We start from the raw sequence: 15,584 nt of genomic DNA on the forward strand, positions 1-15,584 counted from the left end.
GGTCGAAACAGCAGACTGGACTTCAACTTAAGGACTTCAGCCATTAAGCACGGGCTGAAGTGGTCGAAAAGCAGCATCACTGGGCCCATAACCTCAGCCATGCAGAACACAACACCGTCCACAGCCTCAGGAACAACTCTGACATCAGAATCAAAAAGGCTGACAAAGGAGGTGCTGTCGTCATCATGAATAGGTTGGAATATGAACAAGAGGCTGCTAGGCAGCTCTCCAACTCCACATTCTCCAGCCCATTCCCCTCTGATCCCACTCAGGGTTACCAAGAGAAACTGCACCATCTGCTCAAGAAACTCCCTGAAAAAGCACAAGAACAAATATGCAAAGAGACGCCCTTGGCACCCCGACCAGGGGTCTTCTATCTGCTACCCAAGATCCATAAACCTGGAAATCCTGGATGCCCCATCATCTCAGGCATTGGCTAGGGGTGCTGGTCGTGCAGGGCCTGAGGAGAGAGCCGACACAGCCAGATAATCCTGCTGTTAGGATGCCAATGCCTGAGATGATTTCATCGCAGTCTCTGACGAGGGGTTCAGGCTCCAGTGCTCTGCAACGTTTTTCCAGCCCTGTCCAGGGGGTTGTTTCCAGTTTCAGAAATGGGGCAATGTTCACACACTCCCAATGGGTCTTTGCATAAATCAGGCCCTAAGCCAAGGGCAGGCACATTTTTGGCCTGATGCTGGATCGGGTTTCAGAAATTGTACGGAGGGCCAGTTAGGGGAGGCTGGGCCTCCTCAAACAGCAAGGCATGGCCCGGCCCCTGCCCCCATCCGACCCCCGCTGTTCCCTGAGGGGCCCTGGATCCCCCCACCCCTAACAGCCCCCCACCACCCCATCCAACCCCCCCGTCTCCTTCCTGACTGCCCCCCAGGACCCCTGCCCCATCCAACCACCCCTTCTCCCTGTCCTCTGACCGCCCTGGAACTCCCACCCCTGCCTGCCCCCCACCGCCCCATCCACCCCCTCCTCTGCTTCCTGCCTGCCCCCCGGATCCCCTGCCCCCCCCAAAAGGAACAATAAAATAATCCCCCCCTCTTTATTTTGTTATAAGACTAGTGAACTCCCTGTCCTTAGTTCTTTCTTGCCTCCTCCCTCTGGGGAAGTGAAACCTGGACAGGGTATGCCTGGCTCTTCCAGGTTTAAGTGTTGTTTCTCCTGCTGAGAACCAATTCCAGTCAGTGATGTACATTCCCACTGCATTTGCTGTCTTGGAGAGTCACACGTGCCTTAAGAGTGTACTTTCTGCCTGAAATTAAAAGCTAGGAATAACCTTTAACTAAAGCTATGACTACTAATGATGGAAAGTTGACTCGGATCAGCCTCTGACCCTGGCCCTGGGACACACACCCCCGTACAAGAGTCCCCAAAGTGGCCAATTCCATCTACTTCCTCGGCTCAACACACTATGGCAGCTTGGAAGAGGAAATTTTTGGATTCCTCTCAAAAAGCCACAAAAAAGCAGGCTACAAGTCATTGGGTAGAGAATCTACCACAAAGAAATGATCCCTAACAAGATCAACCACCCTGGTACTGACTGATCTACAACTGGGTACCCACGAGACAACTGGCTCCTCAGCTACTGATACCACCAGTGAGCCTAAAAACCCAAGGGGCACAGGCTATGGGAGTTTGGTACCCTTGGGGGGAAAGGGGTGGTAGAGAGAGAACCAGCTCCTCTAGCTCATCTCCGATAGAGTGCTCTAGGGCCTGGATACCAAGTGCTTCGGCTCTTCAGAAGACCAGAACAACACTGCCGGCCATTTATCAGAGTGCAAAAGACTCCCACTACTGTCAGCTCCTTCTACATGAGCCACGTCTGCTCAGCTTACCTCAACGGTGCCACCTGCTATTCTGGTATCACAGGAATTTCATTTGCCTAAAGACTTGCTGGTTTCAGAGATGCCTGAGTCACCCCGGTTCAGCATCGACACATTCTTGGTACTGACCACATCTCAGTGCCCAGACATACATGCAGTACCAATGGAGTCTCCCACAGCTTCCATGACAGCTCCACCTCTTCCAAGTGACGAGGAGGAGGAGGAGGATGACAGATTTTCCTCAGTCTCCTTGGAAGGCTCTCTGTCCCACTACCAGGGAGCGAATCACCCAGAAACCTCTGCAGAACCAGCTTACCACCATGAGAGACATGACCCACACAGTTGGTATGGACACGCTTGGGTGCACCCATCAATGCCCTTTGCACCACCCCTGTAGCCATACTGGCCTATAGACCCCAATTCTTGAGGGCCCCTAGTGTTGCTCATCAGGATAGGAGAAGGCAATCTCCTACTGCTTCTCTGTCTAGGTCTCCTGATCCACAGGAGGAGAACAGGCAGTGAGATGAGACAAAGGGGTTACTCCAGTGACTAACATCTCTTCATCCTCTCCTGATGAAGCTGTTATGCCTCCCCCACCAACTCTGGCAAATGACTTCAAAGCATTTCAAGACTTCATCAAGAGAGAAGTGGATTCTCTACAAATTCCACTGGAAGAAGTCAAGGTGTTGCAACACAAGCTGTTCGACATCCTACACCCTTCATCATCAGCCTGTATTGCACTCACTATTAACAAGGTATTGCTGGACCCAGCAAAGACTATGTGGCACAGTACATCCCACATGCAAGAGAGCGGATAAAAATATTATGTTCCCTCTAAAGACTCGGACTTTTTATTTTCCCACCCATTCCCAAAATCCCTTGTAATCGATGCTGTAAATGAATGTGGCAGACAGCACCATGCTAAATCAACACCCTATGACAGAACTTAAAACAGCTTGAAAATCATATTCTTAGGTGACCCTGCAATTTAAGATTGCTAATTACCAAGCTCTTATGGCAAAATACAAACATATCGATTATTCTACATTAAACACCTTCATTGACCATCTCCCATTAGTTTCAGGTGATCACTACTGGGGGTCAGCTTCTTGCCAGGACATTGTTGCAGGCCCCTCTCTAAACACCGCTGACACAGCTGCCTGCTTCATCTCAACAGCAGTGGGCATGCGGAGCTTCCTGGCTTCACCTTTCTGGCTTTCCAAGGAAAGTCCAGTCTACTGGGGAGGACCTTCCATTTGAAGGATCCAAATTATCTGAAGAGAAAATGGATGAATCCCTCCACATACTAAAAGACTCTAGAGCCACTTTGCATTCACTGAGAATTTATGCACCTGCACAAAAAAGAAGATATAATAAATCACAGATGACATAGAGATCCTGGCCTGATCAATTTTCTCCTCCCCAGAGGCATTATGAACCCCAACAGAAAACACAATGAATACAAAAGTGAAGATCAACTCCCCCACAGTCATCAACATCACAGCTATCTACATCTATGCACAATTTTTGATGTGTTGTTTGAGGACCCGAGTTACTACCCCCATTTTAATTTGCTGCAAAAACACAAACATCACCACTACTTTGGCAACTGCCTTACTCTTTTTCATCAAAACTGGGACCAAGTGGGTTTTGGAGATCATCTCCACAGGATATTTGATCCATTTTACCTCCCTCACTCCTGGCTACTGCTCCCCCCCGACCCTCCTCAGGAACCCTTCTCATGAGCAGCTTTTACATCAGGAAACAAGCTATCTTCTGAACCTAGGTGCTGTAGAACCAGTTCCTACTCAACACAGTGGGAAGGGCTTCAACTCCAAGTACTTCCAGATACTGAAAAAGAATGGTGATTGGAGACACATTCTGGATCTAAGATCACTCAACAGATTTGTAAAGATACAACGCTTCAAGAAGGTTACTTTGGCAGCAATAATCCCATCTCTGGACCATGGGGACTGGTTCTCGACCCTTGACCTACAAGATGCTTACTTCCATATCGCGATCCACAGAAGGTTTCTAGTATTCACTCTGGGACAAGACCTCTTTCATTGTCTGCACCCAGAGTGTTCTCAAAGGTCCTTTCTATGGTTGTGGTGCTCCTTCGCAAACAAAGAGTGATAATATTTCTGTATCTAGATGATTGCCTGCTCAAAGCATGCTCCTTTGATGATGCTTTGACGCCCCCACAAAAGACTGTGGACCTATTCTTCCAACTGGCTCTAAAAGTAGACATCCAAAAGACCATATTAACTCCAATATAACATCTGGAATTTATAGGGGCCTACCTAGATGGAGCAGAGGCCAAAGCCTTCCTCCCCTTATGCAGGTTCAACACCTGAGACAACTTAATCTCAACAGGACAGGCCAACCCTCAAACCTTGGTCAGAAATAGTCTTCAACTACTGGGACACATGGTGGCAGGCACCTTTGTAATAAATCACGTGAGACTCCACATGTACTGGCTTCAGCTGTGGTTCAGCACATACCAAGCACACACAGTATAAACAAACTTCTATTGGTGCCCTCAACAGTCAAAAACTCCCTCAACTGGTGGAAAGACCCTCACAATGTCTGCTCAGGAGTTCCCTTCACTCAACCACCCCCAATGTTAATAATAACAGATGCATACCTACTGGGATGGGGAGCCCTCCTGGACACCAACATTAGTCAAGGCAAATGGTTCCCCTTCGAATCCACATTGCATATCTACTTACTGGAACTCAGAGCAGTCAGGAAAGCTTGTTCACATTTCCTCCCACTGACTGGGGCAAGCATCTAAAGATTATGACAGACAACACTGCATGTATGTTTTACATAAATCACTAGGGAAGAGCAGGCTCAACTTCCCTTTGTACCAAGGCAGTAACACTCTGGACCAGGTGCATTCACCACCCCATAGAACAGCTTCCGTACGAGGAGAGATTAATCAGGCTGGGACTTTGCAGCTTGGAAAAGAGGTGACTAAGGGGGGATATGATAGAGGTCTTTGGGGCACCTGCCATTGGCCACTGTCGGAGGACAGGATACTGGGCTTGATGGGCCTTTGGTCTGACCCAGTCTGGCCGTTCTTATGTTCTTATTTGTGGCAAGGTTTACTCATGCCCTGAGACATCATCTTGTTGTCGTCTTACGATGGAAGGGGGTGATGGCAGTGAGATGCACTTCCAGGGAGCGTAGCGATAACCCTGACATTTTCAGTTCTAGGATGCAATCTACCACAAGTGGTAGTGGAGAGGTAACATGTTTCCAGTCACGCCAGAGCTGGAATCTCTCCCACTATTGAGTAGACATGGTCTTTACATACTCAGAGCAGGTCATTTCTAAGCGTTGGAAGCACTGAGTTGGAGAACCTGTCGATTGGGGTGATGGACCTTGCCAGTATCCTGAGAGGGGAGATGAGGAACAGCTGGTGAGTGATTGGCATGCAAATCGCCAGTTGAGTACGGCATGGGAATCACGTTTGTCATGGCCACAAGGGGTCTGTAAGTGTAACCCTGGCCCTTTCTTTTCTTTCCTCAAGCAAGACCTTTGACATTAGAGGAATTGGAGGAAAGGCATAGAGGAGACCTGTGTTCCAATGTAGGAGAAAGGCATCTCCGAGAGAGTGATGACCCAGGACAGCTCTGAAGCAGAACTGGGAGCACTTCTTGTTTCTGGCTGTGGGGAATAAGTCTATCTTTGGGACTCCCCAATGTAGAAATATGCTGTGGAGAATGGAAAGGTCTATTTCTCATTTGTGATCCTGGGAAAAGTTCCTGCTGAGAGTGTCCGCAGGAGTGTTCTGTGTGCCCAAGAGGTGAGCTGCTGAGATGTTGGTGTGAACATAAGAGCATAAGAACGGCCAGATGGGGTCAGACCAAAGGTCCATCTAGCCCAGTATCCTGCCTTCCGACAGTGGCCAATGGCAGGTGCCCCAAAGGGAATGAACAGACAGGTTATCCTCAAGTGATCCATGCCCTGTCACCCAATCCCAGCTTCTGGCAAACAGAGGCTTGGGACACCATTCCTGCCCATCCTGGCTAATAGCTATTGATGGACTTAGCCACCATGAATCTATCTAGCTCCCTTTTGAACCCTGTTATAGTCTTGGCCTTCACAACACCCTCTGATAAGGAGTGCCAGAGGTTGACAGCACGTTGCATGAAAAAATACTTTCTTGTGTTTGTTTTAAACCCGCTACCTATTAATTTCATTTGGTGGCCCCTTGTTCTTGTATTATGAGAAGGAGTAAATAACACTTCCTTATTTACTTTCTCTATACCACTCATGATTTCATAGCCCTCTATCATATCCCCCCTTAGTCGCCTCTTTTCCAAGCTGAAAAGTCCCAGTCTTATTAATCTCTCCTCATACGGAAGCCGTTCTATACCCCTAATCATTTTTGTTGCCCTTTTCTGAACCTTTTCCAATTCCAATGTGTCTTTTTTGAGGTGGGGCGACCACATCTGCACAGTAAACAAGGTGTGGGTGAACCATGGATTTATATAGAGGCAATATGATATTTTCTGTCATATTATCGATCCCTTTCTTGATGATTCCCAACATTCTGTTTGCTTTTTTGACTGCCGCTGCACACTGAGTGGATGATTTCAGAAAACTATCCACAATGACTCCAAGATCTCTTTCTTGACTGGCAACAGCTAAATTAGACCCCATCATTGTACATGTATAGTTAGGATTATGTTTTCCAGTGTGCATTACTTTTCATTTATCAACATTTATCAAAATTTAATCTGCCATTTTGTTGCCCAGTCATCCAGTTTTGTGAGATCCTTTTGTAGCTCTTTGCAGTCTTCACAATCAGATGTTCTACACTGTCATGAGACCTCAACCACGTCCTTCGGTTTCTTACAAGACTTCCCTTCGAACCCATGGCCTCCTGCTCTCTTCTACACCTTTCTATGGAAACTACAATCCTAGTGGCCATTATGTCTGCACGGAGAGTGGGAGAGATAGGGGCTCTATTGGTATACCCCCTGTTTACAGTTGTTTTAGAAGATGAGGTTACATTATGACTGTACCCCACATTCCTACTGAAAATATCTTCACACTTCCACATAAACCGGTTTAATCCATCTCCCCACTTTCTTTCCAAAACCACACCAGGATAAAAGGGAGGTGACACTACACACTCTCAATGTCAGGAGAGTCCTTTTATTTGGTGAGGATTAAGCCCTTCAGGAAATCTCGCAGACTACTTCTCTCCATTGCAGACAGATCTAAGGGACCTGAACTGTGGCTGCACCCCACATGCCATGCCCCGCCTGAGGCCCCGCCCCTTTCTCCCCGTGCTCACGCCACCCATTGCCCCCAAGGCCCTGACCTCACACTACCTCTTCTCCCCAAGCCCCTGACCTTGCGCCAACCCTTCCCCCAAAACCCCAGCATCACTCCCTCTTCCCCCCAAAACCCCGCCTGCTGCTCACTCCTCTCCCCACCGTCACTTGCCTTTACAGCTGGCAAAAAGTGGGGGGAGGGCCTGACCCCTTGATTCCCCCCAGTTCCAGCACCCCTGCATCCTCTGCTATATTTTATTCCAGTGTCTGATGCTCAGGACTAGACTCAACTCTGAACCCCACCCCTCCGTTACCGGTACTGCTGCAGAGTCGCCGAGACACCCACAGAGACACCGCTGAAAGAAGGAGAAAGGGTGACTCACCTGGTGCCGTAACTGTGGCTCTCTGAGATGTGTCCCTGTGGGTGCTCCACTACTTGCCCTCCTGCCCCTCTGCTTTGGAGCTCTTACCTATGAGCTCTGTGGTAGAGAAGGAACTGGGGGCAGTTTGTCTGCACAGCGCTATATTGACCTAATGCGGAGCACGAGATGGGGAGAGCGTACGTGTGGGCCGAACAGAAACGGCTACCTAAAATCTCCGACGTGAGGCGCAGGGCTGTGAATACACAGAGCATGGAGTAACACACACCTCGAAGAACTGCAGTTACTGCACAAGGCGAGGATCCCTTTCTTATCCCATTTTACACTCAGGGAACTGAGGCCCAGAGAGCTCAGGGCCCCAATTCAGCTAGATTTAGGCTTAACTTTACGTGTGTGAATAATCCCATTACTATAAGTCAGTCTCTCACTGTCAGGCATTTTTTCCAGCCCTCAAATAATTTTTGTGGCTCTTTTCTGCATCCTTTCCAGTTTTTCAACGTCTTTTTTCAAATGAGGTTAGTCAGTTGTTCAGACAGCCCCACAGCCAGCTGCACTGACTGCCAGCCACTGCTGGAGTGGCCCAGGGCAGCTGGCTCCGGGGACCACCTGACCAGCAGCCTGTGGGGCTGGCCCCAGAGAGCGCCTGAGCAGTGGTCCCTCGGGCGGCTGAAGCAGCTGCTGCTCAGTGGCCCCTGGCAGCTGGTCCCACTGGCCCTGCTCCCCCTCCAGCAGCAGCCCCGCTAAGATTTACTTAGGGGTACTTATAGTATAAATCATGAACTGGTCACAGGTGGTGAATTTTTTTGTTTATTGCCCATGACCTGTCCACAACTTTCTCTAAAAATACCCGTGACTAAACTGTAACCTTAGGCCTGGTACAGCGGTGACTGAGTGAGGGTCTAAGGTCTGTGATGTACAGGAGGTCAGACTACAACCCTTCTGGCCCTGAACTCTGTGAATCTATGATGTTCTGTAAAATGGCAGCTCTTTGCTAGTATGAGAGGGGACCATTGGCCCCCGGAATCTCACCTCTTTCACTCTTCTTTCTTTAGAAAACCTGCGATTGAAAGTGGAGAAAGAGAGAGGTAAGTTCCTGGGAAAAGTTCCCTGAAATAACAGTAGGAATAACCCAGTTAATGCAACAAGATGAAACCTCGCCTCTTTCTTCCTTTTCTCTTCCAGAGATTCTGCGCGCTGAGCTGGAGAATGAGAGAGGTAAATGTCTGGGCTCTCCGGAGGCTTGAACAATTTTCTCTCACTGTACATAGTCAGACAGACTTTGGCTTTTGTCTCTGCACTATCTGTTAGGAGAGGCTCTGGGAATCAAACGGATGGGGAGCTCTGACTAATCATAGAGTGGGGTAACTGCGCCATAGATAAGGTTGCTGCTCAGTTTCCATCATAAGCCTGATTTCAGCCCCTTCCTTTAAAATCTGCACACAGGGGAATGTCCATATCCAAAACTTTTGGGTCTGCCTGGGCCCATGTACCTTTTTGCTACTGAATTTAAAGGAATGGAGGGGTGGGGGGGATTCTGATGCCCTGGAAACAGGGGCTCAGCGCAGTCCCAAAGTCTCCTAGCACTCTCTGACACTTTGAGGCACAAACTCAGTGAGAAGGAGCCAGCTAATGTTGCTGGGCCCATGAGCTGAGATCCAGTGTCCAGGGCCAAGGGTTAGCTCATTAAACTCTCACTTCCATGTTATCAGGGCCTAGGCCCTCACCAGGCTGCTTGGCACCTGGGGAGTGTGGACACTACACCACAGGTGAGCCCAGCTAGGGCAGGGCCATAGGAGCCCAGCGAGGGTCAGATGCCAAGAAGGGGGGTGTAATCAACAGTGCCCAAAGCCACTAAGAGCTCTATGAGGATGGAGCTCAGGCCAGGAGACCTGGGCGGAAAGAGGGCAGCAGAGAGCACAGTGGAGAGGCCAAAGTGGTCCTTTAAAGGCACATTCCCTAACCCAGGAGCTGTTGTAGAACTGACTGCATACCCATGTCTCTCTGTTTGCAGAGAAATCCCTGGCTGAACTTGGTAAGTGCCATGTGTCCCCTTTCCCCCACCCCATATGACATTGTGTCCTATGCCAGCAGTCCATGCTCCGGGGAGTGCTCACCTCTTGGTGTGTTTGATTTCAGGCTGGAGTAAAGTCAGCAAAAATGCAGGTAAGTGAAGCTGGTATTTTAATGTCAGGCCCCCTGCACCACTCTGCTGCCCAGCAAATGCGCACATGCCAGAAGTCACAGGGAAAGAGCAGTATGGTCAATGAAAATGCCAGATTCGTCCCCAGTTTACTTGCATAAAACAAATGCTCACACTTAAGTATGGAGTCCCGAGCTCTCCAGTGTAACTGCAATAACTCAGAGTGCTCCTAAGGCCGGGAACTTACCTGCTGTCAATTCAGGGGGGTAGGTGCTCGCAGCAGTTGGTAATTATGGTTCAGAGTTGGGGTTTTACTGGACACATATGGTGAATTCTCATGTGTTGTGTTGTTATTAATTAACTTCATGAACTAGAAGGGTTCTAGGAAACTGTGTAAATTACCTTAACTGGCTGCGGGTAATTGTCTTAATGCTTTTTGGACTCTGGTGAAATCTCTGTTTTTACGGAGTTGTCAATCAGTAGCCCTTTGGCCAATTCAGTTCAAATATGGTAGAAAAATTCTACCTCAGACCTGGACCAAATCTACCAAATTTGAGTCTGATACGACTTTGTGGGTATTAGAATAGAGGGTTCCCAACTCAGGTGTAGACTGGAAACTCAGTTGCTGTCTTAGCTGTGGAGACGTGGTAGCGGCCCCACAGCACAGATTTTGTGGTAGGTGACTACTGAGTTCTTTTAATGGTTGAAATGATGTCCGTGTGTGTAACACCTGAGCTCGTTCCTCATTGGGGCCTCTGGAGAGGTTACAGACAGGCCCAATGGGAGCTAGAGGCATCTCCAGCTCTTCCAGGGGAACTATTTGCCCCTATTGCCTGGGAGGAGAGCTGCAGTGAAATGCAGAGAAGCAGATCCCTGGGAGTTAGAGGCGGGAAATCAGAGAGTGTCCTAGCCAAGACAGAGCTGGCGGGAGGATGGGAAACAGCCTCGATGGGCATAGGCACCAACTTCTGCTGGTGCCAGTGGGTGCTCAACCCCTCCTCTACCCCCAGCCTTGCCCTGACTCCACCCCTGCCCCGCCCCATTCCAACCCCTTCCCCAAAGTCCCCGCCCCAGCTCTGCCCCCTCCCTGCCCCTATTGGACTCCTTCCCCAGATCCCCTCCCTGGCTCCGCCTCCTCCCCTGAGTGTGCCACATTCCTGCTCCTCCCCCCTCCCTCCCAGAGCTTGTTACGCCACGAAACAGCTGTTTTGTGGCTGCAAGCACTGGGAGCTAGGGGAAGCAGGGACACAGCATGCTCAGGGGAGGAGGCAGAGGTGAGGTGAGGTGAGGTGAGGGGGCGGAGCTTGGCTGCCGATGGGTGCAGAGCACCCGCTAATTTTTCCCCGTGCGTGCTCCAGCCCTGTAGCACCCACGGAGTCAGCACCTATGCAGATGGGCTGGGCTCTGCTCCTGATGCTCTGCCCCACCTCTGCAGCAATGGTGAGTCTGGATCCAGACACGGCTCATCCCAGCCTCAAGGTCTCTGAGAATCGGCGATCTGTGAAATGGAGGGGCCTGCAGCAGGACATGCCTGACAACCCTGAGAGATTTGACAGTGAAACCTGCATGCTGGGCTCGGAAGGGTTTGCCTCGGGGAAACGCTACTGGGAGGTAGAGGTTGGAGGTGGTAGGGCCTGGGCTGTGGGGGTGGCCAAAGAATCTGTCAGGAGGAAGGGCTGGATCAGCTTTTCTCCTGAGGAGAGGATCTGGGCCATGGATCAGTTTGGGAGCCATTACCGGGCTTGCACCTCCCCAGAGACCCTGCTGTCCCTGACTGGGAGCCCTGGGAAGATCGGAGTGTATCTGGACTATGAGCGGGGCCTGGTGTCATTTTATCATCCTGGTATGGAGGCCCCAATCTGCACTTTCACCACCTCTTTCACTGGGCAGCTCCACCCTTTCTTCTGGGTCTACTCCCCAATCACGCTGTTTCCCTGAGATATGGCATTGTGGGGATAGCACCTCTCACTGGTCAAAGACGTTTTTTGTTCTGTTGTTTTCTGAAATGGACTAATTTTTCATTTTTAAATATTTTCCATTATTTTTTTATTCTTCTCAAAACTTGGAATTTTCCAGAATGAATATTTTCAATTTTGAAAATCCTACTGTTTGACTAAGCTGCGTGCTCAAAATTGGCAAAGCTGAAGAAATCCTGATATTATGGTGATGAGTGTGGTGGAAGAAGCTACATAGAATAGAACAGAACCCAATAAACAATACATCATAGGACCCCTCCACCCAAATGAAAGGTTTAAGTTGAAAATTTTGTAATAATGCAAAAAAAAAAACAACCCCTCAAGAAAATCCAAATGTTTTCACAAAAAAATCTCTTTTTGTAAACCGGCCAAATTTCCTCAAGATATTTTTTGAATGAAAACTTTTGTTCAGCTGGACTGGGCTCTGCTCCTGATGCTCTGCTCCATCTCTGCAGCGATGGTGAGTCTGGATCCGGACACGGCTCATCCCAGCCTCAAGGTCTCTGAGAATCGGCGATCTGTGAAATGGAGGGGCCTGCAGCAGGACATGCCTGACAACCCTGAGAGATTTGACAGTGAAACCTGCGTGCTGGGCTCGGAAGGGTTTGCCTCGGGGAGACACTACTGGGAGTGTCCGATGAAGTGAGCTGTAGCTCAAGAAAGCTTATGCTCAAATAAATTGGTTAGAGTCTAAGGTGCCACAAGTACTCCTTTTCTTTTTGTGAATACAGACTAACACGGCTGTTACTCTGAATACTGGGAGGTAGCGGTCGGAGGTGGTAGGGCCTGGGCTGTGGGGGTGGCCAAAGAATCTGTCAGGAAGAAGGGCTGGATCAGCTTTTCTCCTGAGGAGAGGATCTGGGCCATGGATCAGTTTGGGAGCCATTACCGGGCTTGCACCTCCCCAGAGACCCTGCTGTCCCTGACTGGGAGCCCTGGGAAGATCGGAGTGTATCTGGACTATGAGCGGGGCCTGGTGTCATTTTATCATCCTGGTATGGAGGCCCCAATCTACACTTTCACCACCTCTTTCACTGGGCAGCTCCACCCTTTCTTCTGGGTCTACTCCCCAATCACGCTGTGTCCCTGAGATATGGCATTGTGGGGATAGCACCTCTCACTGGTCAAAGACGTTTTTTGTTCTGTTGTTTTCTGAAATGGACTAATTTTTCATTTTTAAATATTTTCCATTATTTTTTTATTCTTCTCAAAACTTGGAATTTTCCAGAATGAATATTTCAGTTTTGAAAATCCTACCATTTGACTAAGCTGAGGGCTCAAAATTGGCAAAGCAGAAGAAATCCTGATATTATGGCGATGAGTGTGGTGTAAGAAGCTACACAGAATAGAACAGATCCCGATAAACAATACATCATAGGACCCCTCCACCCAAATAAAAGGTTTAAGTTGAAAATTTTGTAATAATGCAAAAAAAAAAAAAAAAAACCCCTCAAGAAAATCCAAATGTTTTCACAAAAAAATCTCTTTTTGTAAACTGGCCAAATTTCCTCAAGATATTTTTTGAATGAAAACTTTTGTTCAGCTCTAATTAACACCTGTAATTGCACATAATCAATGAATGTTTCCTGATTCTTAGTACTGTAATTTATCAACTGATCATCATTGATGAGTGGAAGGGGTAAGAACATGTGTCAAACCCTGTCCCAAAACATCAGATTGTCCAAACTGGATAAAAGGCTCCAAGAAAGCAGATTCCTAACCAGTAACCATGTTCTGTGACATTATTGGTGAAAGAAATGGAGTCAGAGGAATGGAGGGAGCTCCGGTTCTCTGGATGAGTGTTGATCATAGGGTTCACAGCATCCAGGAAGGCTTAACCTAAACCCAAAATGACAGGTATGTCCTATACCAGCTAAATTTAGAGTTTTAGGCCAGAAGGACCATGAGATCATCCAGTCAGACCTCCTCTATATCACAGGCCACCAACACACCCAGCACACTCACATCAAGCCCAACATCGAAGATTAAACCAAACTATTGCAGCCCACAGGAGACTAGACTCTTACATGCCAAAGCCATGGAGCCCCACCCAGCCTGAGCGGAACAAAGCATGGGGGCAAAAACTAGATCAGTCTCATAATACTTCCCCAGCCTCATAATACTGCCCTTGAGGGGGCGCTAGCCTTCGCCACCCCCACCCACCTCGGTTCCAGTGTCTCTGGTGTCTAAACAGGATTTCCTTAAATCAAAACAGCCGCCTTCTCCCATCTCCTGCTGCAGGATGAAAGGAAAGCAGTGCTTTCTTATGTTAGCCGCAGGATCTGATCATCTCCTCCATTAACTGGATGATTTAAGGAGCTGATGACCCAAACCAACATCATTGTTAACCCACTGACTTATGGAGTCAGTCTCAGTTGTGACCTGGATTTGATCATTGTTTTCACAGGTTCACAGATTCCAAGGCCAGAAGGGACTGTTGTGATCAGCTTGTCTGGACTCCTGTGTAACACAGGCCAGGGACCTGCCCCACAATAATTCCTGCTCGAACTAGAGCAGATATTTTTTTAAAAAATCATCTACTCTTGATTTAAAAATTGTCAGTGATGGAAAATCCACCACGAACCTGGGTAAATGGTTCCAATAGTTAATTACCCTCACTATTAAACGTGTTTGAGAGGGATAGCCATGTTAGTCTGTTTCAGCAAAAACAATGAGGAATCCTGTGGCGCCTTAAAGACTAACAAATTTATTTGGACATAAACTTTCATGGGCTGGAACCCACTTCATCAGATGCATGAAGTGGAAACTTCAAGTGGGCAGATATATATACACATGGAAACACAGGTACAAGGCCTGTCATGTACCCCTGGGAGATGGCAGGTTCCAGGGCTGCTACCAGCAGATCAGGCTCCAGTACTAGAGCTGGCCTGGCTACAGAGCCTCCGGCTCAGAGAGACACCACAGATGCGCCTGCCACAAGATCCTTTCATGCTCTGCCCAGCATGGCGGAGGTTAGCTTATATAAGGTCTGTTACACACAGCACCACCTAGTGGCTGAACTGTATAGTACAGTTTACCAGGCCATTACAAGCCCGGACACTGCAAGGGTTCACTCAGAGAGCCCAGAGAGGGGCCAGAGGTGCCGGTCACCCTGTAACCAGGACAGGTTCCCTCCCAGATCTGCCCCTTTACCATGGCCATGTGCTCTAATACCACCTGGCCACAAGCAGCCGCTACCCCCAGGACTGTGCAGCCTCTCCTGGGCACCAGTCCAGTGCAGCCACTCCAACCCATCTCCAAGTACAGCTGGACAAACTCTGGAGGATGTGTGTGTGTGTGTGTGTGTGTGTGTGTAATTCCCACCCTTGTATTCCTCCCCACGGTGAATGCTGTGGAAAGGGTCTCGGTAAAGTTTGGACAGCTTTGGTCAAGCCCTTGCATGTTATTACCAGTCCATTACTGGTATTATTTGTTTACAGCACAGCAGTGCCTAGAGGCCCCAGTCAGGATCGGGGCCCTCTGGTGCTAGGAGCTCTACAGACAAAGAGCACAGACAGGTCCCTGCCCCCGGAGCGCTCGGTCTGACCAGAGAGCTGTATCATGCAGCGGGAATGTTCTGTACTGTTGCATTGATGCCAGTGGGAGGCAGGATTGTTTGCGCTCAGGGCAGGCTAAGAGACATGGTATGAATGTTACCTAGCTGAGACTAAATGGGTCATTGGGAAAAGACTGGCTGAGGCAAGCCCCAGTGTGAAGACAATGGCAAAGCCCATCACCAAGACATTGTTGCCTAGCAACCAATGACCCAGAGGAGATGGATTTCCCCACTTCACAACAGGGAAGCTGAGCAACATCCCCCAGCTCGAGAACAAAGATGAGAAAGGTGTGAGGTGGGGGATCAAAGCTCATTGCTGGAAGGAGTCGTGCTTTCCCCTGGAGTCTGACCAAGAAGGTCAGACTGAGAGACAGCCAGAACTTGAGCAATGGGGTTCACTACAACG

General features: G+C 48.9%; 1 protein-coding gene across 1 annotated transcript; it reads left to right on the plus strand.

Moving 5' to 3' along the window:
• Positions 1 to 8,558: 8,558 nt before the first annotated feature.
• On the plus strand, positions 8,559 to 13,227 carry LOC119563797 (butyrophilin subfamily 2 member A2-like; the record flags this gene model as incomplete). The annotated part of the gene is made up of 5 exons (XM_043529765.1): positions 8,559 to 8,591; positions 9,518 to 9,538; positions 9,643 to 9,669; positions 11,082 to 11,257; positions 12,386 to 13,227. Coding segments are annotated over 5 exons (584 nt in total), but the record flags the coding sequence as incomplete, so codon positions are not given.
• Between the last annotated feature and the right edge of the window lie 2,357 nt (positions 13,228 to 15,584).

The sequence above is a fragment of the Chelonia mydas genome, chromosome 15, assembly GCF_015237465.2.
Source record: "Chelonia mydas isolate rCheMyd1 chromosome 15, rCheMyd1.pri.v2, whole genome shotgun sequence".
Classification (NCBI taxonomy): domain Eukaryota; kingdom Metazoa; phylum Chordata; order Testudines; family Cheloniidae; genus Chelonia; species Chelonia mydas.